We start from the raw sequence: 14,352 nt of genomic DNA on the forward strand, positions 1-14,352 counted from the left end.
TGTACAGTCAACACTAGAAATGCACATGCTTTTATTGATGTGTACATGTACATGTACATGCTGACAACCAACAAGATATCTACACACTATCATTTATTACTGACTTATATTTTATCTCTAGTTACAAACTAAAACTGTTTTATATTTACACATTATCCAGACTTTTGTTGTACTCTATTTACACACACATTATCCAGACTTTCTGTTGTACTCATAAGGTAGGTTGAAATGGCTGTAGATATTTATCAAGATTTTTCCGGTGTGGTTTCACCTTGTCAGTGGTGAAGGACAGCTATCTAGTCATTCGGATGGGATTAAAAACTGAGGTTCTGTGTACACCTTGGCATGCACATAAAATATCCCTTGGCAGATGAATTCGATATAAGAGTAGGCCATAGAGCAGCTGCTTAGGCAAAATTTTCTCATAGCACACTGTATGGCATATGCTGTAGATCATGCAAATCATGGGGTCAATGTAATGTTTGATCAGTCGCAAACAAATTATTGAAATGAGACTTACATTATATCATGTGTTTGGCCGGAAATAACCTAGTTAGGGTTGATTGGATGTCAATCTTTTCCTGCCCCTCCCCCTTCTGCTCTATGTTCTCATCACCGCCATGCCATCCCCCATCCCCCCTCGATCCTCATTACTATCGTTATTACAATAATAAACAAAGTCTTGATTATCCATCTTTACGGTTAATCATCAACGACCGTTAAACGGCTGATCGGATTCAAATCTAATGAAAATTGGACCCCTCAGATGGCATTGAGAGATGATTATGGTCTTGTTTTGTTAATAAATGTCTAATTAATAGTTTATATAACATTTCAGGCCTAATGAAAGACCTGCAATAGGCAGATTTACCTCTTGTGTAGGGTCTTGTCATGTTATTGAATGTCTAATTAATAATTTAGATAACATTTTAGGCCTAAAGAAAGGCCTCCAATAGGCAGATTTAGCCTATTGATTATGGTCTGGATAAGTTAATTAATGTCTAATTAATATAACATTTTAGGCCTAAAGAAAGACCTGCAATAGACAGATTTAGCTCTTGCATAATGTATGTTAAAGAAATGTTAGGTTATGTACAATGTGTTTTAGCTGTATTATTTGGATGTTTTTATTATAATGATGTCTTGTTGGAAGAAATGTTATTTATTATAATGTTATTACATGTATATAATCTATGATGATGTATTACCTATGTTTTATTCATTATATCCCATTCTTTTGTCTCTTATTTTGTCTACATTGGATTATCTCCCTTGCAAAAATAATACCATTCATTTCATCTGTAGAGAGAAAAAAGGGGTTTAACATCCACTCGACACAGACTAGGTCATTTTGGGAGGAACATGATTTTAATTTTATTTCAATAATGCGCTTGCGCGTAGAGGTCTTTAACAGTGGGAGGTAACCAGAGGACATGAAATGAAATGGGGTTTAACGTCCTACTGTTCTGCTCCCATACTGGGCTAATGAAGACGGGGTAACCAGAGGAACCGTAAGAAAGCCCACGAGGTTGGACACGTACAACCAGAGATTCGAAACCACGCCAGTTGACCCAATGACAGGCCTTATGATACAGTGCGTACATGCTAACCATTCGGCCATCCAACTCACCCTCATTTCAACTGTAGGTTATCAAATCGTTCAGTATGAAAGTATAACAATAATTGTTTAGCTATGTAGGAAGTGGTATCTGGTGTTCCGTATTTATAGTTTACTCACTGAACAATGGTTTAGAGCTAAGACATGTATATATTTTGTTGGTTTGAGTTGGAGCCACGATGGCTCAGTAGGTTACGACGTTCGCTCACTAACCTGGAGGGGAGGCCGGAGGGGAGTGTGTTGACCCATGGTGTTTCAGTGGGTACGATGTTCGCTTGCTAACCTGAAGGGAGAGGGGGGTGTTGAGCCACGGTGGTTCAGTAGGTACAAAATTCGCTCGCTAACCTGATGGGGAGGGGGTGTTGAGCCATGGTGGTTCAGTAGGTACAAAATTCGCTCGCTAACCTGATGGGGAGGGGGTGTTGAGCCATGGTGGTTCAGTAGGTACAAAATTCGCTCCCTAACCTGATGGGGAGGGGGTGTTGAGCCATGGTGGTTCAGTAGGTACAAAATTCGCTCACTAACCTGATGGGGAGGGGGTGTTGAGCCATGGTGGTTCAGTAGGTACAAAATTCGCTCGCTAACCTGATGGGGAGGGGGTGTTGAGCCATGGTGGTTCAGTAGGTACAAAATTCGCTCGCTAACCTGATGGGGAGGGGGTGTTGAGCCATGGTGGTTCAGTAGGTACAAAATTCGCTCGCTAACCTGATGGGGAGGGGGTGTTGAGCCATGGTGGTTCAGTAGGTTACGATGTTCGCTCGCTAACCTAGAGGTCTTGTGTTGGATCACTGCATTGGTCGAGAAAGACCATCAGGATTTTCTGACGTGACCCGAAGGGACATTGTATAGTCATCGAGATGGAACGAAAAACCAATGTCCTGTTACACACATTGGCGTGCACGTAAAAGATTCCTTGGCAGTTGGAATTCGATATAAGAGTAGGCCATAGCGCCGCTGTCAGAGCAAAATTTCCCTCATAGCACACTGTATGGTGTATGCCATTAAGGAGCAAAACAGTAGGACGTAAAACCCCATTTCATTTCATTTCATTTACGTATAAATTATGATATGGTTTATAGATACATGTATAAAGAGTATAACAAAATATACTGTATCTATGTAGTATATAGAATTATTATCTCACTGTTAAATCTAACATCATAAAAAAACATACATGTACTGTATTTAAAGTGGCTTTAACTCATCTGAAAATCTTAAAATACACTGGTACATCGCATGTAGCTGTTTTAGCATTCAAACTACAGTGGACTCTGTCAATTCCGGCATCATGTGGGATCGATACAGAGAGAGAGAGAGATAGGGTCTAACGTCCACTTAACACAAACTAGGTCACTTTGGGACTAACACATGGTTCAGTTTTATTTCAATAATTCGCTTGCGTGTAGGGGTCTTAAGCAGTGGGAGGACCCGGAGAAAACCCACGAGGTTTGACAGGCGACCCTACTCCTTGTCACGTACAACCAGGGAATTGAAACCACGCCAGTTGACTCAATGACAGCACACACATGCTAACCATCCGGCCACCCAACCCCCTCCGGATCGATACAATATGCCGGACTAGACAGCATGTCGGAATACTCAATTGCCTCAATTATACCGGAAGTATTATTGTACCTTCGAATACCGGAACTTTTCTTATAATGAACCCTTGAATACACATATAATAACTATAACGCTTTCTGTACATTCAAAATTTTATTATATTATATCAAACAATTGAATATATATAGTCGTTGACTAAATAGCACTTGGCATCAAGCCTTATGATTGGCCGACCAATTGACTGACAGGTTGTGTTTGTCCACGCCCTTAAACCACTCTGATGGAATTCATCTTTGCACTTTAGAATGTCGGATACTGTTGTACGGCCAATTGAATGCTTATACCAAGAGTTATAAAATTATCAAGGTAATCAACATAGACCGACACATGTTTTATGCTCACAGATAATTGATTGGTGATTGCTTGTCGGTTAACACCCACAGATTGAAGGCCGTATTATCCAACGCTAATTGTACGCAAATCCTGTGACGGGACCGCTGATTGATGTCGTAATTCGGAATATTCAGAATCCAGATTACTCAAAACCTTTTTGGTTGAAGTAATAAAGAAATAAATCGGGACATTTCACAGAATGTCGTAGTATTCAGATGTCAGAAGTGACAGAGTCCACTGTAAATGAGATGGCATCAGGTGTTTTGGTTATAAAATAGCATTACGTTATGATTACTGTCAAGATCTTGTTAAAATAATGCCAGTGATTATACATATATTAATGGTTGGGTGTCAAGCAGAGGATTACGTCAATCAGTCATTACAAATGTCAGTATACATTGTAACTACAGTAAATTCTAGGAAGGATATGATCATGATTTGTGTGGAATTGATCTTAAACCCCATTCCTCTCTGTCTTATAAGGTCTGTCGTTGAGTCAATTGGTGTGGTTTCGATTCCCTGGTTGTACGTGACAAGAAGTAGGGTAGCTTATCCAACCTCATGGGTTTTCTCCAGGTCCTCTGGTTCCTCCCACTGCTAAAGACCCCTACGCGCAAGCAAATTATTGAAATAAAATTAAACCATATGTTAGTCCCGAAATGATCTAGTTTGTGTCATGTGGACGTTAAACCCCATTTCTCTATCTCTCTCTTTCTCTCTCTCTTTCTGCTTGCTTTCAATCCGGGGTTACGTACAGTAAATTTCAGGAACGATATGATATGTGTGGAACAGTGGAATGGATGTTAAAAAACCCCATTCCTCTCTATCTTTCTCTCTGCATCTGGCCACCATGTCGCTTTAAACTGTGTAAGATCTACCCTGCTACCTAAGTCTGTTTAGTGGCTCCAGCATACCACATCTGTTTCTAATTGTTGTCTCCCTCCAGTTTATTTAGCTGCATATGATAGTGGAGAAAACACAACGATAGAACACTACATAATAGCTCACATGTGGGCCAACACTCTAACTGTATATTGGATATAAATATTCATTCTAACATTCAAATATGTTGGGATTATGTATTTGAACTTCAAATGGTATCGTCATATCTACTTAATTTTGAATTATTTCTCAAGCTGCCAATAGTTTTTAAGTCGTGCGTGTGTTTCATCGTGTGGTTTTCGAGGTTGAGAACGAGTTATCCGTATTCTGTACGTTAGGTATCAAGACACGACTGTTTATGAAAATGGACTGGGGAGTTTTCTAACTCTCTCACCCAGGATGTGTAAAAACTCACCGATTGTTTCCATTCAGTCGACGGCTTTATTTAGATTTTTAAACTTTAAAACGTGGTGTTTATGTAACGTCAAGTTGATCTCGGTGTATTGGACATTGTTGTTGATTGTTTGTGAATAGAATTATCAATTATTGGACAGCGTTAAGAGGGGTAAACTGTAACAGGAAGTGAAGTCTTATTACAAGTGATCTGCACCAGAGGTAAAAATGCATCCGTGGATGCCAAAATGTAAGTAAAACCAGTCTCTTCGTCCTCTTCATTCAAAGAATCATAAATGTCAAGAAATTGTTTACATTTTACCCAGCCCTAGAATTGAACTTAAAGCAAACATTTTATGATTATTTTTTTTTGGCTATTTATTTGATCATTTTGATGTGAAAAGGAAACTTGTCGGCATTTTACTGTGGAGAGTTGATGTAATTTAATAGACCACCAAAAAAAAGAAAAAAACATGTTTTCATGCTTTGTGATCTGTTTGTTATTTCTTTAAAGAGAGAGAGAGTTTAAAACTACAACTTAACACAGACGAGGTTATTTTGGGACTAACATGGTTCAATTTTATTTCAGTAATTCGTCTGCGCCAAAGAGTCTTTAGCAGGGGCAGAGGACCCATAGACAACCTACGATTTTGGACAGACAACCCTACTTCTTGTCACATACAAATATACACTTATGGGATTGAAACCAGGTCAGTTGACACAATGACAGACCGGAGGATCTCATGAGCAAGCGTTACCATTCAGACAGCCAACTCCCTCACTCAGACCTGACAAGGAGTAGGGTCGCCTGTCCATCCTTGTGGGTTTTCTCTGGGTACCCCGGTTTCCTCTTCCTGCTAAAGACCCCTACGCACAAGTGAATTATTAAAATAAAATTAAACCATATGTTAGTCCCGAAATGGCCTAGTTTGTGTCGAGTTGACGTTAAACCCCATTTCTCAAATTCAGATTTAATTTGAATGCTGTTCAGATATTAAAGTTAAACAGGTTTTAAAAAAAAACTCTTGTGGCAATCAGCTTACCTGTTTCAACCCACCCTAGATTGCTGTGAGTAGTCTGTATTTGAGGCAAGACTATTAACCAGTTTTAAACCGTATAGATTGCTGTGTGTGGTCTGTCTTTGAGGGAAAAAGTCGGCTTAAACTGGTGTTTAAAAACAGTGGCGATCGTTGAGCTGGGTTAACTTTGTCTTCTGTATCTGCGGCAAATAAACCAGTTTCAAAAACGTAGCTTGCTATCGGTCTTCGATGCAAGGCTATTTTTCTAAGCTGGCTGATCTTGAACGACTTCGAGGTTCAGTCCCGGTATTGGCCGAGAAAGTTTATCAGGATTTTTCAGCGTGGTTCTCTCTTGTTAGTGGTGCAGGATGGATTGCCTGACAAAGACTGCTGAGGTCCCATGTACACATTGGCGTGCCAGTATAAGATCCCTTGGCAGTGCCAGTGGGAATTCGATATACGAGTAGGCCATAGCGCCGCTGTCTGGGCAAAATGTTCCTCATAGCACACTGTATGACATGCCTGTTTTCATTAGCCCAGTCGGAGCAAAACAGAAGGACGTTAAACACCATTTCATTTCATTGCTTGAACCAATGAATGGTCCGTCTTTAAATTAACGCAAACTCATGATAGATGAATTAAAACATAGCCAAAACTTCGGGTCACAGAACTTGAGACAGAAGTCACCACAAGCACTATCTTGATATTAGAAAATAACTCAAATTTGTATCTGTTCTTACTTGGCGCTCGTGTGAGAGCAGTTACATTTCATTTATCTACACATCGTTAACAAGTTTACATTAATTAAAGAGAGAGAAAGAAATGGAGTTTAACATCCACTCGACACAAACTAGGTCATTTCGGGACTAACATGGTTTAATTTTATTTCAATAACTTGCTTGTGCGGTAGGGGTCTTTAGCAGTTGGAGAAAACCGGAGGACCCGGAGAAAACCCCTGAGGTTGGACAGGCGACCCTACTCCTTGTCACGTTTTGAAACCAAGCCAGTTGACTCAATGACAGGCAGGATGATACAGCACGCACGTGCTAACCATTCGGCCATCCAACCCCCCACATTAATTAAGAGTAAACATAATCTAACCCTCTCACGCATAAATTCAACAAGAATAGAAATGACAATGAAATGGGGTTTAATGTCCTATTGGCTTAACTTGTGTACTCATCTCGACAAACATTTAATTTAGAAAACAAAAGAAAACCATCAATGGTAGATAATCTCTCAGGTTGGATTCATCCGGATTAAAAAGTGACTCATGTACACTTATCTTTGTAAATATTGAATGGATTTGAACCTCTTTTGTGGACTCAAATTAGAGATTCAACTTTCCCAATATTGTAGTTTGCCAGAGATTCACAATCCCTCAAATGACCATCAATGTCTTTAAAGGAGCTAAATCTATGTTCTTTGGCACCTAGAAATTGACACAAATGGGTCGCAACGTATATACATGTAATAAGTGTAATACAAATGTATATAAACTACTTTACATTCAATCGTTTCTGTTTTTACCGTGATTTCTAATCAGTTTTGTTTGGTGAATTATGCCAGAAATCTCAATCGAATGGCAGTCTCTAGCGTCTGGTTATTCAAGTCTATACTGGTAGTATTCTCCTGTGGGGTATGTTTAGCCTCTTTCATCGAGCCGCTTCATTACAAATGGCGCTCAAAAGGATTCTGCCTTAAATATAGGATATCAGAAGCTTATCTTTTCATGGTAAGTTTTAGATAACAACATCAATGTTGATTAAAATTGACCAATAAGTCATGTTTGCAATTTCGGAAGACTGTGGATGATATTGGGTTAGAGACTTGTCCCCTTCAAATAGACGGGGGGATCAAGGGACATTTATATCAAGGGACTCAAAGAACAGGGATAGACGCATATTCCACAAGTCATGTCAAATGGTGACGCTATATTCTTATCTGGAGAGCATGGGCAATAAATACCATTGGTGTAGACTGGAAAAAATAGATGCTAAAGATTGCCATTCACATGAAACTTCTGGCGTATTTTGCCGAACATAACTGATTAGAAATTACAGTAAAAACAGAAACGATTGAATGTAAATCAGTTTATATACATTCATATTACATTATTATATGCGTTTCGACTCATTTTTGTCAATTTCTAGGTCCCAAATATTAGCGATTTAGCTCCTTTAAGTGTGTTGGGTTTATCAAATTAAAATTTAAAAAATTTGTAGTACAACTTTTGAAAAAAGGAATGAATACCCTGTCTCATCTTTGGTCAATTTGTACTTGGTGTGATTATCACTTTAAAATAAACAAGTAGTACTTGTATCTGTAAAGGTCATCATATCAAAAATGAATTATCCCATGATTCTCTCATTTTCTCGGTGATTTAACGATAACGATACGAGTAAAGTAGGTATCGGTAAAAGGGAAGTAACTGGAGCTGATTGTTACAAGAGATATGCTGGTAACTTTTATTATTAGTTGTTAAAACGTTCTCATGTTGTGGTGATTGCCTGTTATTTAGTTAAACACCCCTCATTGTAAATAGGCTCTGAAGAATCTTAACTGTCTGATAACATCACTAGTCTTGGCAATAAATCAAAACAGCTGTTGAATTGAGGAAACATCAAGAAGTAAAAATTTTGTGTTTTTCTATCTGTCTTGTCTTTCGACGCGCGTCTGTTTTTTGTATTTAATGTTAAATTAGCTTTCATTCATGTTTCTTATTTTATATGCGTTATATAAAATGATTGCAAGAGGTTTAAAAACTTTCAAATGACAATTGGCGCATTTTTGCCTTTATGAATTTTACATGAAAAAACTTTGTGTGGTTGGGCTTTAAATAAAGTCGATAAAATTCTTATCTCATATTCACTGTTAATTTCCCGAACCATTAATTACAAAATATATATCGTAATAAGATATCTGATCTAAAAAAAAATAGTTTGAAAGTCATAAATTATCAGAATATTGATGATGACATGGACAATTTTATTACTAATCATTTGATAACGAATTTTTTTCCCCCAGACATGTCGAATAATTTGTGTGGGAAAATGTTAAAATATCTGAGATCTTGAGGATCCAATCAAAAAAGTGTTCTCGGCACATGCCACGTGTGGTTTTAAAAAAAAAAAATTGTATTTCAGAAATATGTTCCTAATGAAGTTATAATTAAAAACATCTTTCCATGAAATGTAAGATTTTCGGTTTGATTCTTTAAAGATGCAGGGCGGGGTGGGGGGGTGGATGACCGAATTGTTAGCACGTGCGCGTTGTATCATAAGGCCTGTCATTGTTTAAGTCAACTGGCGTGGTTTCAAATCCCTGGTTGTCATGGCAAGGAGTAAGTTCGCCTGTCCAACCTCGTGGGTTTTCTCCAGGTCCTCCGGTATCCCCCCCACTGCTAAAGACCCCTACACGCAAGCCAGTTATTAAAATAAAAAAATAAAACCATATGTTAGTCCCGAAATGACCTACGTAGTTTGTGTCGAGTGGACGTTAAACCCCATCTCTCTCCCTCTCTCTCTCTCTCTCTCTCTCTCTCATTAAATGATACCTGGGTTACAGTGTTTAATTATTATATAAAAAAAAAAAATGATTAATTGTATAAAAACCTGTATAACTGATAATAAGAATAAATAGTATTAAAGAGTTAGACATGGCCGATGTTGATATATATATGTATAATCGCGTTCTTTCCCCTCATCAAAGCCAATCTATAACTATTTTCTATAATTTCTCCCTCGGGGAAAACCTACTACATTGGTTCAATGGATATCGTATCTATTTCCAAACTCATTTATTGATTTTTTTCACCAAGCTATAAAACATGATGTCGAATCTTTAACCATCGTGGTCCGATTCCAGACAAATTACAATCAAATCAACAACACGAACATTTGTTACGTGATTGGCTTTTTTTCTTTCTTTTTTTTTAATTCAATGTAATACCTACGACCTACACAGAAAAGGCAATTTTTAGTTGTTTTTTTTAATTCAATGTAATACCTACGACCTACACAGAAAAGGCAATATTTAGTTCTTTTTTTTAATTTTTTTATTTTCATTCAATGTAACACCTACGACCTACACAGAAAAGGCAATTTTTAGTTCTTACTTTATGTAGCGGTAAGTTGTGTAATTGTCGTTGGGTGATCGAGTGGTCTAAAATAGAGCTTTAGATCAAAAGGTCCGTTATTGAAAGGGTTGTTTTCTATCCCACACAGTACTCCCACACATGTACGTGACAATGTGTAGTAACATTAAAACTCACTTCTCTGTCTCACTTTCTCCGTCTCTTTATTTTAAATGGGTGCGAGGGTCGCTGAATGTATTTATCTGCCTGGTTTCTCCTTGTCAGTGGTGCAGGGCAGACAGCCTCGCAAACAATAGCACCTAGTCACTTGGTACAATTATCGGTAAAACCCATTTCTATGTCTCACTTTCTTGCTCTCACTTTATTTTAAATGGGTGCGAGGGTCGCTGAATGTATTTATCTGCCTGGTTTCTTCTTGTCAGTGGTGCAGGGCAGATGACCTCGCAAAGCACCTAGTCAATTGGATACACCTTGTCAGTGGTGCAGGGTAGGGGTCTGTCAAAGAACAGGATCCGATTCTTTGTATGGGATGAAAAACGGTAATGTGTACATAATGTATGCTGTAATTAGATGAAAAACAGACAGCAACACCACTGCCTAGTCAAATATATCCCTCATCCCACACACTGCGTGGAATAGGCCCGTTATTAGTTCGATCAGTGTATTTTATACGATGTTAAACCCCATTTCATTTCATTTTTAGCTAAGTGGGTAAGACGCTGGCTCGCTAGCCTGGAGGTGGGGTGTTCGATCCCTGCATTGACCGAGAAAGTTCATCCAGATTTTCCGGCGTGGTTCCCCCTTGTCAGTGATGCAGGACGGAGGGCCTGACAAGGACAGCTGTCTAGTCATTCGGATGAGACGAAAAACCGAGGTCCCGTGTACACATTGGCGTGCACATAAAAGATCCCTTGACAGTTGGAATTCGATATAAGAGTAGGCCGTAGTGCCGCTGTTCGGGCAAAATTTCCCTCATAGCACACTGTATGGCGTATGCCCGTCTTCATTAGCCCAGTTCGGAGCAAAACAGTAGGACATTAAACCCTATTTCATTTCATTTCATTTTATACGATGTTAAACCCAATTTGTGCGCTTTATATGTTAAGGTTTGTCATTGAGTCAAGTGATGGTGTTCCTTTCCCTGCTTGTACACGTGACGAGGAGTAGGGTTGCATGTCCAACCTCGTGGGTTTTCTCCAGAGTCATCCGGTTTCCTCCCACTGCTAAAGACCTCTTAATAAAATCAAAACCATAAGTTAGTCCCGAAATGACCTGGTTTGTGTCGAGTGGATGTAAAACTCTATCCATATACATATATATAAACAGTATATATAAAATACACTGTTTATATATATGAAAGACTAAGAAACGAAAGGAAACAGTAAAAACAATGTTTATTAAAACAGCTCCTAAACATATGTCGGCCATCTGCCATTCTCCTCGTACTTGTAGTGGGTACTACATGAACACACCACACACCAGTTGATAAGTCTTACCATCATCATTGGATATTACTTACAAATGTTCTGATAAATTTACACACTTCTTGTAAAATATGATACCCGCCTGCCTTCGGTAATCATTCCCATTTATCAGGTGTTAAAATCAAACCTGTAATTAACGACCCTCACCTCTAAGGTCAAAGGTTGAGAATGCCAAAATAGTGCCCTGAACAGCAGAGCCCAATGTTTTATATATGTTTACTTTCCGGTTGTTGAGTCGACTGGCGTGGTTTCGAATCCCCGGTTGTACGTGACAAGGAGTAGGGTCGCCTGTCCAACCTCGTGGGTTTTCTCCGGGTCCTCGGGTTTCCTCCCACTGCTAAAGACCCCTATGCGCAAGCGAATTATTGAAATATAATTAAACCATATGTTAGTCCCGAAATGACCTAGTTTGTGTCGAGTGGGCGTTAAACCCCATTTCTCTCTCTCTCCCACTTTCCGGTTGTGATATATAAACTTGTTAACTATTGGTATTTAGTTACCCTGCCCTTAAATGTTTAATATCTCCAAACATATCGATAATTATCTGCAGTCTCTGCATATATACCTGCATTGGCCGAGAAAGTTCATCCAGATTTTTCGGCGTGGTTTCCCCTTGTCAGTGATGCAGGACTGAGGTCCTGACAAGGACAGCTGTCTAGTCGTTTGGATGGGGAGAAAAACCGAGGCCCTGTGTACACATTGGTGTGCACGTAAGAGATCCCTTAAGGAATTCGATATAAGAGTAGGTAGTAGTGTCGCTGTCTGGGCAAAATTTCCCTCATAGCACACTGTATGGCATATGCCCGTCTTCATTAGCCCAGTTCGGAGCAGAACAGTTGGACGTTAAACCCCATTGAAATATTGAAATTTTGCCTGGATAGCGGCACTATGGCCTACTCTTATATTGAATTCCAACTGCCAAGAGATCTTTTAAGTGCACGCCAATGTATACACGGGACCTTGGTTTTTCACAACATCCGAATGACTAAACAACTGTCCTTGTCAAGCCCTCCGTCCTGCACCACTGACGAGGGGAAACCAGCTGGAAAAGAATCTCAAGAGGTATACTTAGCTTCAAATTGAAAGTGGAAACTAAAGACAAGCTATTGTCTGATAAGAAAGAATCCTTCAACTATAAGACCAAAAAAAACGCATCTTTTAAAAGAAAACACATTTATTATGTCATTCTGAATGCGAATTTTAACAAAAAACATCTTTTCAATTTAATTTGTTTAGTCTTGCGTGGTGCAAACCACTTTCATATTAATCATTTACAGATTTCCCTGTTTTTAATGTCTTTTGAGTGTCGGTTATTGTGTTTATGTTTCATTATGATTACGACATTATCTAATTTTATTACATATTTTTTTTACATCCACTCTGTGGCGTTCAATGAATTTTGATTTACAAATTGAACCCAAATGTCCACAGGACATCAATTTTCATCTACAGACACCAAAAACTTTTATTATTTTAACATTTCCGTATATTTTTATTGAACAGCACTCGTAACCTTTTCAAAAATGCATGGAGTATATATTAACATAATTCGCTGCTGTTGATATTTATGTCAGTTTAACTTTTTCGATGCTAAGCTTTTGATAGAACTTTCATATGTACCACCATAATCGCATTTCAAAGCGTAATTAAATTACTACAAATACTTTCCCATCATACTTATTCGTCAATTAGGCTATCTGTTAAATATTTACTGGGATGATTAAAGTATTTTTACAGAATCGTGGTTCTGTTTTAATTACTAATTAGTAATAATTAAGTTGTAGGGAATATGGAAAAGGGATTGTAAATGTTATAACGACGTAATTGATGAACGAACATGTACGGTTGCATGTTGATATGGAAGTTGTTGACTTTTAAGCAGTCGTTGTTGTTGTTTGTATTTCAGAGGAGAGCCAAGAATAGCTCTCCTTAATCAACAAATTGAAAAAAATCGCTCTTCTAAAAAAGCTCTCCGAGGTTTGATAAGAAGAGTGATTTAGAAATTAAGGAGAGTGATCTGATATTAAGGAGGGTGATTGGTTTTGTGTATGGGAAATGGTTCTAAGATCAATAACTGCATGTAATGGGGTCATTCCTGGTTTCACAAATGATAATAAACCCCCAATGAATTTGTAAAGGAGAGCAATTTTCAATTTTAAGGGGAAAATAATGACTGTTTTAAGTGGAGTTGAAAACGATGAAATTGTAAATTGTGACTTTGACCCTTTTTGCCGATATTAAAATGTATAATTTCAAATTTGAAATGATTTGTGCAGAGGTCTGTAGAAAAAAGGGAGTGATGAGAGAATACAGACAAAACACGCAAGGGTAGGCATATGACTGGAGTCTTTATCTGTGTACAGTTGGAGGGTTGGATGGCTGAATGGTTAGCGCATACACATTGTATCATAAGGTCTGTCATTGAGTTAACTGGCGTGGTTTCGATTCCCTGGTTGTATGTACGTGACAAGGAGTAGGGTCGCCTGTCCAACCTTGTGGGTTTTCTCCGGTTTCCTCCCACTGCTAAAGACCCCTATGCGCAAGAGTATTATAAAATAACATTGAACCATGTGTTAGTCTCGAAATAACCTTGTTTGTGTCGAATGTACGTTAAACCCATCTCTCTCTCTCTCTCTCTCTCTCTCTCTCCATTTCATTTAAAGCAAATTAAGAATATTGTTTTCAGTGTGTGTTGTGTCAGTAGTTGTTGAGTATAATAGGCTATGAGGGAGGGCAGACTGCCAGAAGTTATAAGTAGTTTGTCTTTATTCTGTCTGTTATCTCTTCAAACAATAACTATACTCTCATTTATAACATACATCACTACACTTAGTTTAACTTAAAATACTCATCTAGGAAAAGACAACTCTTTTATCGCAAACAGGACTTAAACCACAATTGATC

General features: G+C 38.4%; 1 protein-coding gene across 7 annotated transcripts in view; it reads left to right on the plus strand.

The window, feature by feature from the left end:
• Positions 1-14,352, plus strand: part of LOC126816430 (genetic suppressor element 1) — a 103,601-nt gene that overhangs the window by 39,653 nt on the left and 49,596 nt on the right. Inside the window, exon 1 of one of the 7 annotated variants that reach the window (XM_050542980.2) lies at positions 4,603-5,099. The exons of the other annotated variants lie outside the window; for them this stretch is intronic. Coding sequence (XP_050398937.1) covers positions 5,078-5,099 — 22 coding nt within the window. The 5' untranslated portion in view covers positions 4,603-5,077. Of the gene's footprint in view, positions 1-4,602; positions 5,100-14,352 lie in introns of those variants that run through there. 7 annotated transcript variants of the gene reach the window in all.

The sequence above is a fragment of the Patella vulgata genome, chromosome 3 (assembly GCF_932274485.2).
Source record: "Patella vulgata chromosome 3, xgPatVulg1.2, whole genome shotgun sequence".
Taxonomy (NCBI): Eukaryota; Metazoa; Mollusca; class Gastropoda; family Patellidae; genus Patella; species Patella vulgata.